General features: G+C 43.1%; 1 protein-coding gene across 2 annotated transcripts in view; it reads left to right on the top strand.

Annotated features, from left to right (window-relative positions):
* The window catches only part of Elp3 (elongator acetyltransferase complex subunit 3), a 62,546-nt gene that overhangs the window by 33,884 nt on the left and 13,661 nt on the right, over positions 1–15,001 (top strand). For both annotated transcript variants that reach the window (XM_021181880.2, XM_021181881.2), the window contains exons 11-14: positions 7,561–7,651; positions 9,594–9,659; positions 10,995–11,222; positions 11,888–11,969. In XM_021181880.2, the coding sequence (XP_021037539.1) occupies positions 7,561–7,651; positions 9,594–9,659; positions 10,995–11,222; positions 11,888–11,969 (467 nt within the window). The remainder of the gene's footprint in view (positions 1–7,560; positions 7,652–9,593; positions 9,660–10,994; positions 11,223–11,887; positions 11,970–15,001) is intronic.

The raw sequence follows: 15,001 nt of genomic DNA, 5'->3' as shown, positions 1-15,001 counted from the left end.
CTAGAAAATCCTGTGACTCAATCTATCTATCCTCAGAGCACATTTGCCATAAATCATTCTCGGAATGGTGAACAATTTGGGTCACTCATGCACATGCTCTTAGCTGAGGTCAAAACAGTGCCTCTCTGCCTCTTTCCAGTCCTCGTGCTGTAAACAAGTGTTCTCTTTGCACTCTACTTAATGCTGCGTTTTTCAGATTTTTGTGAGCTGGTTAGGAATTGGCTCTTTAAAATGACCTCCAGACACAGTGCTTAAGTGCTGTCTATTGCTCCTAAGTGCTGGAAGGCCGTGAAGTGGTTTATGGAGGGAGTAGCGTGTGGTGGGAATCCTTTATTGTGAAGGCCCAAGAGAGAACTGTTGGCCGTGAGTTCCGGGTGAATCAATCAATTAGATATATTAAACAAGGTGTCTTAAAACAGAATCTCGGAGTACACGGTACTTCCTTATTGATAGCTGACAAAAAGTCTGGCCAAGAGTGGCTCCTGGGAACCTAGCCCTGTGGGTTCTGGCTCCGTGCTTCTTTGTCAGATGTGACCTGAAAGAATATAATTACCTACTGACTGCTTACCTACCAAAGAACGAGAACTGACCAGATGTGGTTGAAGCTTTCCCCACAATATACTTATTACAACGTAGAAAACAGTCATGTGGTGCAGAAGAAGCCTGGCCACGAGCCGGAGTGAACATTGTCAGAAGCCAGTGAAGTGAGTTGTGGCCGCCTGCTGGGACTGATTGACACCACAGGCTTACCTCTGTGACTTCTACCCAACATCTGTAACTAAGTTTAATCATGAGCCAACATTAGGCATCTCCAAGTAGATGCACATTCTAGAATGTGACAGCTACACAGAAGATTGGGACATGGTCCTTTTGCTTGAAGGACTTGGTTAAGACACTGGTGCAACTCAGTTGGGCTCAAAGAGCAACATCAGAGTGTCTGTTTTGGGTGGCAGTTCTGTGGTCGTGATAAAGTTTGCCCATTTGGGTGCTCAGAGTGTCCTGAGTCCTGCCACATCTTACTCACTTTTACCTTCCATTGATCAAGAACCATGGTTATCTGAACTGTTTTTCTGTGGCTTAGAGATTGTTTCCCAAAATGTGAATGAGTACAGCAGGAAAGAAGAAAGCTACAAGAAGATTAGCAGAGGCAAGAGGCCATGTGTGTCTGACTTGGACCACGCCAGCACAGAAGAGGCCAGTCCCACCCCAGGAGCCATGGTCTTCCAATGCAAAGGAGCTCACAAGGAAGAAACCTCTGCTATCTTAGTCCTGCAGACAGCGAGGCAGACGCAGCAGAGGCACTCGCCAGCTTCATGGCCTGTTGTGGGCCATTCTCCTGTCTACACCAGTACAACAATAAGGACTTGAGAGGTTATAGCAACCCCCATCTGAGAGGGAGGGACCATGGAGTGTGCAGGCTGCAGGCTCTGAAGGCAGCCTTCTGCTTCCCAAACACGGGGAATAGCAAGGTTTTCAGAAGCCATGAAGTCATGATGCCCTGGTGAGTCCAAGGACAGCTGTTTGAAGAGAGCAAGGGTTCAATCAGTAGGTGCCTGGTTTCACCTCAGTACCATTGTGGGGTCAGGTTTCCATGCTTTGCGGCTGATAACTTGCCTAACTTTGAAGATAATCTTTTGATAAGTTTAGTTCAAAGACTGTGTTTTCTATAATGCTTTCCAATTTTCCTTTTAAAATTTTTTTCTATGTTGAAGGTTTTAAAATGTAACTATAATAATTACACAGGTTTTTATTAATAGAGGTTTGGGATTGTATAGCTTACCATGGTTTGGGTAAATACGGGGTAAATATTGAATTTCTTCAAGATATTTTTGTTTTATGTTTTTAGTTGGATTTGATTACTGAAATGTTATGTGACTATATGCATTGAAATTTGTATTGTTTATATTTTGCTACTTGCTTTTAGTGTGTGTATATGTGTGGTATCTATACACATATACCTCTTTATGAATATGTGGAAGTCAGAGGACAGCTTTCAGGAGTGAGTTCTCTTTCTAGGAATCCAACCCAAGTCATCAGGCGCTCTACCCACTGAGCTGTCATCTCACCATCCTACTGTTTGGTTTGTGCCATTTTTATCTCCAGATCTTCTGTGTGCATCTGGCTTTCTATGTCTCTGAGTCCTACATTCATGGCCTCATCCAGCCCCAGATGAAAACTTGCCAGGTGGGGGCTCCACTGAGCACACACTTTGCTCCTTGCTGTTACTCTGTAACTACAGTGTACAGCAGTGACTGGCTCCCCAGCATTTACCTTATACCGGGGTTGATGGGCCATCTGGAGATGATTTAAAGCATTTGTATACAGCATTATCTTCATGGAAACAAGCATTTTATGGTACCTGCAGGTAATTCTGGAACTAGCCTCTCAAAGATACTGAGGGCTGCTATATACTGCATTTAAAAATGACTCAAAATATAGACTACGAAGTACCATTTGTCCTCAATAATCACTGGAGATTTAGCCTCCATTTGTACAATACTGAGGTAATGTGTAAGACTGTATGTGCTGGTTTGTGTTTATATGGTATGGTGTTTGCTGCGAAGTCAATACTTCATACATTGCTCTGCAACCATATAATGATAAGCTTTGGCCACAGCAAGGTATATTTTACCATTCAAGATATATAATCCCTTCATATCTAGCCACACAGTACTCTGCCCACATGAAAGCGATAATGTTTTAGAATTTACTTAAAATCCCCTTAGCATATCTGTTAACAAGGACTGTTTACAAAATGTCCTTGTTTGGTGGGAATTCATCTTTACAGAACTGTTAACTATGGCAGTGTTTATATGAAATAAGCCAGATACAGAGAACCAGATGCTACACTATATCATTAGCATGTGGACTCTAAACAGACTTACCTACAGGAGTGTGAGGTAGAACCAGCCGCCGTTCACTGGGGCTTCGTTCCTCAGTTAAAACCAAATGCCAGTAAGGAGAGGGGGTGGCGTCTCTGGTCTCTGTTCATGCAGTAGAATCGCTTACATCAAGGAAGTGAAGTGGAGCCTGTAACACTTGCCCAACAACTGCCCTTCCGCAAAAGGCAGCAATGATAAGAAGAAAGGATTTTGAGTGTTCTTGTCACAAAGAATTGATATTATGAGGGATAGATTGCTTAATAATGTGGTAAACCTCTGTGATGTATTGCCATATCAGAACCTCATGCTGGGACCTATTTATATATACTTATTAAAAACTTATACATAATAATTAAAATATTTTAGATACAAATAAATGATTGGGGTCATTTTTAGAGCTATACTTTAAAGGCAGCATAACAGCCTCATTTCCATTTATCTTTCACAGTAATTGGTCCCATTGTTAAGCAGACATTAGGTTGCTTCCAGGTTTTCTTACTTAACGTTTCTGTCACTTTGATAAAAGCCCTGAAAGAGGGAAAACTTAAAGGAAAAGGTGGTTTGAGCCCACAGTTCCAGTCTCCAGTCTGCCATGTCAAGGAAGCCATAGCTGTAGAAGTTTGGCAAGCAGAGCGCGACAGACCTGTGCTCAGCTCGCTTCCTCCTTTCCCTGCATCCAGGATCTCCCCAGGGAATGGTGCCCTGTGGTGGTGGGGTATTCCAACCTCAGTTTTCCCATTGACCATCATCTCCCAAGGCACTCCCAGAGGCCTGTCTCCCAGTGCTGCTAGTCTAGATCTCTTCAGGTTGACAGTTGAGATTAACCATCACTCAGGTCTCTTTTCATTCCCCTCCCCACCTCCACCACTTTTTTCTTTTAAAGACAGGGTCTCCATTTAGCCCTGGCTGCCTTGGAACTCACAAAGATCCCCCTGTCTCTGCTTCTCAAGGGCTATGATTAAAGGGGTGTCCACCATGCCCAGCCCTCTTTATTATCCTAGTCTCGATTTAGCTAAAATCTATCTATATCAAAATTTTCACTTCTATTATAGTAGTACAATCTGTGGAAAGAATCACCTATGGTAATGAATGGATCTATGTATTTTTTATCAATATTTTAATGTTTTAAAGTTCTTTTTTGAAGAAAGAGAGCTATAAATGTGATGGGATTTGCAGTGCATAAGGTTTTCTAAAGAAATGATGCCAGTTCATGTAAATCATTGTTAATTTTATCACATGCTCTGTAGCCTTGATGCGTATAACTGACTCTGTACGAGGGTGTGATTGGCATTTCCCATTAGTGGAGATTGCTCGTGCCTTGTACCTGATCATCACTTACGTGACTTGTTTGTATCGAATTTACAAATTATGGGATCCAGATTACAAAATGGTGCTTCTTATGGAGGTAACCCCCACCCCCAAAGGAATTCATAAGTGTTAACTCATTTGGAATCCTCATTCCTGGTGTGAAGTGGTATCAAGTGTGTTTAAAACCCTGAAATGACATTTTGAGGGGTATTAAAATTTATATTCAGATTGAGGTAGAATCTGTTACGTCAACCTCAAGAACTTGTATCAAGAACTGGATGATAAAACTTTAAATGAAAATGTAAATGAGGGACATAAACCTTATTACAGAGATACAGAGGATGAGCTGGAAAGATGGCTCAGCCACTAAGCAAAAGCACTGCTATTGTGAAGGACCAGAGTTCTGATACCAACACCCACAATAGGTGGCTCACAGCCACCTATGAGCTATCACTCCAATTCCAAGGAACCTGACTCCCTATTCTGGCCTCCATGTACACCTGTGCACAGGGATACACAGAAATACACACATATACATAATTTAAAATTAACTAAATCTTTTTCAAATGTATAAAGGTTCAGAGGTAAGGCTAGGTGTTCAGCAGTACTTGGTAACTGAGACAAGTGGTATTACTCAGGGAGTATCTTCTAGCCTCAGTCTTAAAGTTTTAGGCTAGTTCTGCAGGTCAGAAGACTGCTGCTGGCCCAGGCATGTCTTACGCACCTCACTCTAATGTGGAGGCTGAGGATAGGGCTGATAAAAGGAAGCCCCTAGTAATGAGGAAACGCCTCTGCCTGGCACATTCTGTATCTAGATTGTTTCTGTCTGAACTCATAGTCAAGGGAAGTCACGGGTGTCCTTCTGTCCTGGACCATTAGGAGTTCTGCCTGTTTCTACATCGTTCTACCTCTTCACATCTTCCACCAGCCACAGCTGGCTAGCAAAGGTGAACTTACTGGCTTTACCCAGTGGAAAGACTTGGACACTGTGTTTTAGGCACGTCTCTAGGAGGGACCATGTTAGAGGAGGTAATGCAAGTCAGCTTTTCCGTCTTTCTAAGAGATCACTTGATGTTCCCATTGGTTATTCCCTACACCCTGCCCCTCCCTGCTTCTAAGCTCTTGTATACTCTGTAGCCTTCTGACAGTTGAGTCAGGAGCATCTTCCTGGGTGTTTTTATGAGGCACATCCTGCTGCAAGGTTCTATATTCTAGCCCTGAGGAGTGTAGTCAGTGATTAAATGTAAAATTCTGTCCAGGCACATGATGGGTTCCGCATTAGAGCGTTGCTGCCCTTGGGCTATTTGACAGCTGTCTGCCTTGATATGATATTAAATCACTGTGAGGTGTCAGACTAGGAATACCAATTTGCAACCAAAGCATGCTTCTGACGCATGAGAAACTTTAGACAGAAACAGCTCTAAACAGCTTGGAAAGGTTTTTGATGAGCAAATTGTAAATATTAGTACCTCTACTCTTGAAATATTACCTGTTAAGCCAACATGTATAATGTCTCTTCATGCCAGGAAAGAAACTAGATCGAATGACTTAGAAAAACCTAAAAGGAGTTTTAACTCCTGCCTCCATGAGGCAACAAGGTCAGCCTCTTAGGGACCTGGCTCAAGTTCTGAACATCCAGAGAGGTGTAACCCGTCTGAGTGGGGTCAGAGAGGTGTAAACCGTCTGAGTGGGGTTGAGCTCTGTCATGCAGTGGATCTCTGTGATGGAAGATGCCTAGCCAGTGCAGAAATGTGTCCCTCAGATGCAGTGAAGGAGACTATCTCTGAGAGTTGCACTTGCCACATTTTCTTTTCCTTAATGACCGAGAGCTTCCATCTGCTGTGCTCCAGGCATGTCACTACCAAAGACCATTAAAGCCGTGTTTCATTTTTATAGTGACAGAAATAAATTTGAGACATTTATGAACTGGTGGCATCCTTGTAAGGTCCTGCGTAGCCAGGGCCTCTCTGGTAATGAGAGCATCTATGGGGACATACAGCCTGTGTGGTCTCAGGCCTATCTCCTGTCTTTTCTACTCCACTGTCTCACATCTTGAAATTGTTAACGATTTTATAAGAGGCTATATGTTCTTTCTTTATTATAGGTCCCACCAATTACATAGCAGCCTCTTAGTAGATTATCATATCCTTATTTTAACACAAACACAAAGTGAGGTCACAACCTGACCAGTTGAAGCCTAGCCCTGCTTTTCCTAGAACTAGCTTTGTCTAGTTCATTGTTCATAGCAACCTTACAGGACTTAACTCCCAGGAATAACCACACAGGAAATTTGTCGGGTATTAAGTATTAGCGTGACCTCCACTGATCATCACAGGTTAATTTCAGACCATGTATAACAATGTTTGGAAATATATTTTAAGTTCTAAAATATTTAGTATGTTAATGAGGATAGCCATATATCAGATTACTATAAAATATTCCAACATTTAAAAGGGGGCACTGTGAAGACTTATATTTGGCTTATAGAACCAGAAAGGTTTAAGCAATGTGTGTATATATTCCTTTCTAAATAATTTTTACTTTAATAACCATTGTGTGATTTTTTACCTGATTATTAACTTTGAAGCATATATTGATTTTAAAAGACTAAATTTCGAAAGTTAGGAATCATTGTACTAAAAAACCTCTATGTAAGCCGGGTATGCTACCTTGTTAAGACATAGTCACAAGGTGAGGCAAATGTCACTGTCACTTTAAGCCTCTTAGTGTGCTTCTCTTTATAGTATCGCCATGGAAACAGTCAGGAGTAAGTGCAGTACAACCCTGACTTCGGCTTTTGACTGGCATCTCCTAGATGTCGGGCACTCTGCACTATCCCAGTGCAGAGGACAACTCTCATTTCCCCATCCTTAGGCAAGCTGAAATGGGGTAGGGTCTGTGGGAGCAGTTAAACCAGGCTTTTGACCTTCCTTGTTGTTGACTTTCAGCTGCTGTGTAGAAGGGAAAGTGTTTGCCAAGTGGTTTCTGATTCACAATTGGTTTTTTTCTCTCCATTGAGTTGAGGTTTATTTGTTTTAATCCTTGTTTCATTTAGTACAGTGTCTCATGAACCCCAGATTTTTCCTAATGGCTCCCAGCATTTGGGCAGATTCTGTGCTTTGTTCTCTGCTGTGATTTCCATTATATGTGCTTCATACCCCCCCTGAGAGGTGGGAAGAAGAGAGCTTACAGATGGGAAATCTAGGGTACAGGGGTGCTCTCAACCTTGCCTCCTCTCATCCTTAGCATCCTCTGCCTTCTGCTCCGTAGCTTTGTGGTCTCTCATTGTTTTTTATTTTTAAAATCTCACTGCTGTACTGCTATGGAGAATAGCTTACATTTCCCCACAGTTGGTGTTTTTCTCCTACAGAGACATCCCAATGCCCCTTGTCAGCTCAGGAGTGGAGCATGGCAACCTGCGCGAGCTGGCATTTGCAAGAATGAAGGATCTTGGAATACAGGTATGAGTTAATGTGGCTGCCAGCCAGGTATGGTGTGAAGGAAAAGGGAGTCTTCTTGCACTTAGCCTCAGGGCTGTCGCTCTCAGGCATTGCTGGTACCAGCTGGGTCAGACAACTTGTGTGTGTTCGAGGTGTTCTGGGTAGCTTGCAGAAGCTGTATGAGTGGTGACAAACACTGCTGCTGTCCCCTTGTGTCTTGGTCTTCTGACTTCTATAACCTGTTGCTCTATATTTACCAGGCAGCGTCTCTCTCTTGACCGTAAGAGAAGGAAGGAAGCTATTAATTTAACAGTCTTGGGAGGTAGTAGTGAGTCTGAAATGAAGCATTCTAGAAACTTCTTGGAACTTCTGAAGAGATAAGCTGGAAGCAGTGTCTGGCCAGGGCACCAGGGGTTAGACTCTGCCTTCAGAAACAGTGCAGTGGATCAGGAGAGGGCAGGGGATCTGTTGGCTGTGTTTTCAAGCAGGGACCCATGACTTACTTTACACTTCCTCAAATTATCACGGAGGAAAATATTTTAGAACATTGTCCAAAATTAAATGAATACTATTGAATTATTTGAATATTCAACAAAATAATATAATAATTAGATATAATAGACAATGTTTAGAAATAAGCAAGTGCATGAGGCTGATCACCAGCATCACACAGTACTGTGCCTACTCTGCTCGTCACTTGCCAGCTGGCCTCCATCTCTGGCCTCCTAAGGATCCAACAGACCTGGGTACCAGCGGTCTCCTTGTGTATTGGCCATCTTTAACCCTGCCCCCATCTAACCCTTGCTAGCCTCTGCTAAGGGGCCCAGGAATCAATCCAAAGAGCAGAGTGTCTTAGGCTTTCCTTTCCAGAAAGTAAGTAGATGTCATCTCTGCCTTTGAAAAATCATGCTCCAAGAAAGAACAAAGAGGAAGCAGGGTGCCTGCTGATTGAGACCAATGACCTCTAGCCACATACACCTAGTCTCCTATAGAGAGCTGGGCTAGAAGATAGTATCTGCTCTTAGCAGATCAGCTGTAGAAACCCATGGCCCTTATTTGCTGTTCAGGCCACATCAGCAGAGTATCTTGCTGGGTGGGTTTCCTGAAACAAGAAAATAACTTTGTTTTTTGCAAAACTGAATAACGAACTCTTAGAGATACATTGTTAGTGATATTGCTTGCATGATTCTGTCTCACTGGTAGATACATGTATGTTTATTCTGTAGAGGAGGACATATCATTGGATAATGCAGGGACTCTGTAATACCAAGTGTCAGGCTGTATGGGATGCACGCCGGGCTGAGGAGTAGGAACGAGTGTTGTTAGGATCCTGACCATGCCCTCCATTGACACGGTCTCCCGGCAGCTGCTCACAGGTGGGGGATGCCCAAGAGCTATCTGGAGTTGAAGTCCAATTTTGTCATATATGAATCTAGGTTCCTTTTATATTTTCCCTTCCTTCTTTCCTCTAGAATGCCTTTCTTGGAAAAGGAAACATATCTTTGATATGTGTCTTTTGACATATTTAAAATGATACAACACTAAAAATAATAATGTCATACATAGATTTTAAAGACTTAAGAATTTGTTTTTACTCTTCCTGTGATATTTTGGGACTGTATTTTCAATCATTTTGGAGTTGTGTCTCCACAGTTAAGTCTCTTGGGCAAAAACTATTTTCTAACTTTCTAACTTAAAATTGTTCATTTTCCAAGATTATATATGGTCTCTTTGAGTTCTAAACTCATTTTGAAAGGGAAATAGGGAAATGGTACACCTTTACAAATTCCCATCATAAAATTTTGTAAAGATGGCTTTTTTTTTTTTTTTTTTTTTTTTTTTTTTTGGTTTTTCAAAGTTTTCACTTTTCTATTTCAGTGTAAGTTATGTACAGACATGATTTTGAGTCCGGGATTTGTTTTAAATGAACAATGAATGAGTCACTACTTTGATTTTTTGGCAGTGCCGAGATGTGAGAACCAGGGAGGTTGGAATCCAAGAAATTCATCACAGAGTGCGGCCATACCAGGTCAGTCTCCTCTAAATCTGCCCCAAGCCTGGACCCCACCTGCTTACCCCTAACTGAGTGAATAGCTCAGGGCAGAAAGTAGCAAGCCAGGAAAACCAGCCATGAGAGTCACTGGATTATGGAAGAGCCAGGTAAGGAAAACCAAGGCTAGACCTCATTTTTTCACCAACTCTGCAGTGTGGGAAATGTTCTAAGGTGAAGCTGCTTCACAGTACCCCTAGTCTGTCTGCAGTGACTCTGGAGGACACAGTAGGGACTCAAGAGTTCCAGTCATTTGATTTGATTGAATGCATTCATGTGTAAGTAGCTGCTTGTGACTTGTGGCTGCTTCCTATGGACAGCCTTGCTGCTCTCCTCTGTGTAACCTGCAAGTTCTTGTCCTAGCTGGTTTCCCATAGCTTCAGCACAGTGCCCTGGGCATTCTGAGTAGTCTCACTTCCATACATCTGTAACATCTAACTCGGTGCAGCATTGTCTGGGAAGCCCGTGTGTGAAAGGCTGGATTCTGTTCTTAGCATGAACTGTTGTTAAAGGGCCTATCAAGAGAAAAAGTAGACCTGACACATTAATTATTTTATATACCAAACATCAAGCTGAGGGGTTGTTTATTTTGCTTTGAGTATAATATACCCATATACAGGGTGTGTCTGTTACAGCCTTTCTAAACATGTAGAATTCTGAGTGTCCACCTCTTACTCCACACTATTCATAGAATCTCCTGTACAGCAGGCTGAAGAGTCAGAATCTGTAGATCTCTACCACTGAAGTTCCCATCCGTCCCTCTGTGGTAAACTGTGCTCTACTGATCGGCCTTAACGTATTCCTCCCTCACTAGGCCTATTTCACAAGCCCCGCCCAATGTCACACTTTCTTAAATCTAGGAGAGGAGTTCACACACACACACACACACACACACACGTACACACAAAGAAGGTTTTAGTGGAAGAAGTAAGAACTAGACAAGGAAACCATTAACTGACAGTTTGAAGGCAAAGTGGGGGAGGGGTCCTAAAAGCCACGTGTGTGATTTAATCTGTAGTTTTATCTTAGAGACAGTTTGTGGGACATAAATTTACATAAAAGCATTCACTAAGCTGGATATCTGTAAGAATCTCAAGGTTAATTAAGTTCAAATATTTGTAAAATTGTTCTCCATTTAGAATAGCCCATGAACAATCCTGTGCTACTTGAGAGGAGGCAAATAAAAGCCATAATTAGTGATGATTCATGCTTTGTTCCTAGCTGAACATTAGCCTAAACACATTCCTGCAATTATAAAAATGAACTTGGTTCTCTAGTTCTGAATGAGATGTTTCATGGCTCCTTATCCGCCAGGTCGAGTTGGTACGGAGAGATTATGTTGCCAATGGTGGCTGGGAAACTTTCCTGTCCTACGAAGATCCTGATCAGGACATTCTGATTGGCCTCCTAAGGCTGCGGAAGTGCTCTGAGGAAACCTTCCGGTTTGAACTGGGTGGAGGTGTTTCCATAGTCCGAGAGCTACACGTGTATGGAAGTGTGGTCCCTGTGAGCAGCCGGGACCCCACTAAATTTCAGCATCAGGTATCCTGCACCCTGCTTTAATTGGGTTATACTTAAGAAATTGCCTGAAATAGGGAAAGTTAAAGCAGCTGGTGAGGAGAGAAGGGAGAGAGGGTGTGGGAAAGAGGCTTCTTTTCAGTTGTTTTGGGGCAATCCTTCTCCATGTTGCTCCCATGTGGTCCCAGAGGATAACAGATACACCCCCTTTATCAGATTCAAACAAAACTGGTTCACTTCCTGTGGAATCAAATGACAGGAAAGTGATTCGCAGGTGTCAGTTGTGTTGTATAAGTAACCCCTAGCAACCTAAAGTTGGAAATCTGTATTTTTCAGTTTCAGGAAAATTTGTTAAAAGCAGTAATAATAGGTTTAGGGTAAACACCAAATGGGATGCTACAACAATTTTGCCACGTTCCAAACCCTTTCAAAAGTGGAAGGCAGGTTGAATAAATAAGACCTGTTGCCACAGACTCCTGTCAGCTGGGGCTGCCTAGACCCCAGGCACGGCACCCCAAATGCCACGCTGGCTCTTGATGGAGTGCTGACTTCTTTACTAAGTCAGGAGTGTGCTCTGGTTGGGATCCGTGCACTCTGCTGGCTCATCGGTAGAGTTTTGTCACTTTTTAAAAGGTGGTGTGCAGCCCTTGCTTACTGGGGTCCCTTCTCTTCCCTTATGCTCCTTCTAGGGGTTCGGCATGCTGCTGATGGAAGAGGCAGAGAGAATCGCTCGGGAAGAGCATGGATCTGGGAAAATGGCAGTTATATCAGGTGACTGGAGAGATGGGGTTCTTACTCATCTGTTCACACTGAGATTTCGATCTCTTGCCTCTCCATGATTACTGTGTTCAAATTGATCCAGGCTGACAAGTGAGAGGGACTTACGTGCAAACGTTGGAACATGTCAGAGAGCAGTTAGCTGGGTGAGTGCTTCTAGAAGCACTGTGTTCCTCAGAGCAGCTGCCAGTGTCCTGGGTGCAGTTTCTGCTTGTCTGACCTGGGGTTATTGTGCTTCGTGCCAGCTGCTGTATGAGGAAATGTGAGTGGTGGAGATGGAGCTGCTGGTTCAGGATGATTCAAGGCAGAATGTAGTTCATGCTGCTGCCCTTGCCGTTGTCCTGATTGTCAGCGTCTTTATTTGGGACGAGACGGGAGGAAGAAGGCTTCCTCTTAGGGACCTACCATGCATTCAAAAATTAAATAGGCAAAACGAAATTTGCAGGAGAAAGATGAATACAAACTAATATAAAATGAGGCAGACACAGGAGCATTCATGAGGAAATGAAGACTGGAAGATGCATGTACACCCGAGTGTTTTAGAACTGAGAGTGGGAAGTCGTGGAAAAATACGCTAAGGGGAGACTCATAAAGTGGGGGTGACTTAGCAGGCCTGTTGGTTCCATCATTAGAGGTGAGGATGTTCTTCCCTCCAGCATAGGCTGAGAGCCTCTCACGGAGTCTTCCAGAGCCTTCCTGAACCTGCTGTGTTCTCAGTTCCTCCAGCGTTTGCTAAGCCAACTACACAGACTTGTGTTTTCTGAATCCCAGAGAAACGTCCCCATACTAATCGGGACATCTAAATGGTTGGAGAAGGAAACAAAGGGGAGATTTGGGGGGAAGCAAGAACTGATCATTCACATTTTTCAGTGTGCTGTCCCTATAAGAAAAATTACTAATTACTGTGGGGAACCTAAGCTGGCAGAACACAGAATCAAGATTTAGGATAGATTTGACCCCAGAATTTATTTTGTTTTCCTGTTTGACTACCACATCCCAAAAGCTTACTTGTGACCTAAGAAATTTTTTTTTCTGAAAATTAAAGCTGAAATGAGGTTTAAAAAAAAAAATCAATAAGAAGTTGCCAGTCGATAAATCAATACTGGCAATCAAGACCTGGTGGCCAGGTCTTCCTGGTTACCATCGCAAAGATCTAGTCTGCCTGGGTGTTTGATGTTACCCAGACTGATAATCTGTCTTCGCATGTCCAGCTTGTCTTATTTTTCTCCATTACTTTAGTCCCACAACAAAGTGCCTGGCTGAGACAACCTGGCCAGCCCTGATGAGCAATAAGAAAGGTTTCCCTCTTCCAGCTTACCCTGAAGTGGGCCAGAAGTACCACAGAAGGGCAGGCTGCTTCAGAAGGCCTTATGCCTGTACATCTGGGTGGGGCTGATCACCCACAGAGCTTGCTAAAAATCATTTTAGCACATTCTGGCTCTTTAGGTCTAGTTGTGGATGAGAGCCCACAATTGCTAAGCAGCCAGTGTGCTGCCTCTGATTGCCCTCAGACCATGGATGAGAAGCTAGACTTTAGTATTCTCCAGATGCCGTCCTTTCTTCCCAGCCATCAAGGTTGTAACTCTGGCCCATAGCCCTAAACCCCCAGATGGCACTGAGTCATGTGACTTTCCAGTGTCTTTGAGAGCCTAATCAGGTTTCCATTTTCCATCACTGCCTTCCTGACATCGTTTTCCCTCAGAAGTATCCACCCAAGACTTGCCTGAGGTCAAATCTAATTGCACATAAGAGCCTCAGTCTGTTTTTCTCTGAGCAGGGTGTCTTTCTGAGTGGGAGTCAGTCAGCATCTGTCCTCACCAGCTTTTTATCATCATCTAAATGATAGCTCAATTTCATGTCATCTGCATGGTGAATTCCTAAAATAACAAGAAGTGACTTACTTAGAGAAGCGGGCAAGGGAACCTTTCTGTCAGCTGCAATGCTGGGTCTCCTCCCCTGGCACCCTGCAGAGGGTTCTTCTCCAGCTAGAATGGGTTTCTATAGGAACAGCCCCGAAGGGCTCCTTGGAACTACAGTGAGTTCTTTGAGAGAAAAGTTGGTGAGCATCGTTGGCTGTCCTCTGGTCTGGGACCCACTCCATTGTGTAAAGAAAGCTTCATATAGATTCCTTGACTTCCTCTTTGGCCCTGATCAGCCTTCCTGAGGAAACATTGGACACATTTGCTATGTGACAGGTGCATCTTCTTTCTCTTAGTCCTGTATCCCTGATCTGAGAAATCTGTTGTTCAGAACTTAGAGGATAGCAAGTGTTTGTTATTGTGCTATGTTGTTGATGTTGCTTTCTCCTTCCACTTGTTCACCTTGGCTTTGGATTTTCTAAATCTGCTGGTGCTGCTGCTGCTGCGCGTGTGCATGTGTGTGTGTGTTTCCATAGATGATCCTTTAATTTCTTCAATAATTCCATCCTCGTTCTCAGTGAGGCATTTGATGATGAAATTGGTGATGCTAAAGTTTTCATAAGCAGTTGATCCCAGTCATCGATCATGAAGACATAACTTTGGCCATAGCTGACACCTTTCTCTGACGTTATTCTCAGCTCAAAGCTCAGTGCTCTCTATGAGTTGTAGCTTTTTTTCTAAGTCTCACGCAGTGGTGGCATGGCTTCCTGTCTTGGCATGATTCGTGAGGACAGGAGAGACAGGACCATTTATCATTTTGTTGGCCTGGCTGTAAGAGTAACGCATTTATGTAGAACTTGGAAAATTCTGCTCTGGTTCATTCCGGCTTCCCCTCATCCTGGCAGCAGGTTTCCCTGCTACTAAGATTTATGACCTGGGGCTCTACCTCTAGACAGTATTATTGACGTCACTGTAGAGCAGAGAGGTTCTGTATATTCTCATTTTCCCTATTTAAAAACATTGCTTTCATCTGTTACCTCCATGTATTTATTAAAAAGTATACACGTGTACCTGATGAATCAGCCTACAGCTAAAGCTGGAGGAGAAAAACTGAAACTGCTTTAAGCAGTCAGTCAGATGAAGTTTTTCATAAGAGGCATTCAAGTT

This window comes from Mus caroli, unplaced genomic scaffold, assembly GCF_978045245.1.
Source record: "Mus caroli unplaced genomic scaffold, Mus_caroli_1 scaffold_12, whole genome shotgun sequence".
Taxonomy (NCBI): domain Eukaryota; kingdom Metazoa; phylum Chordata; class Mammalia; order Rodentia; family Muridae; genus Mus; species Mus caroli.
Note: the sequence above shows the minus strand (reverse complement) of the source record. Positions and strands in the feature narration are given on the sequence as shown.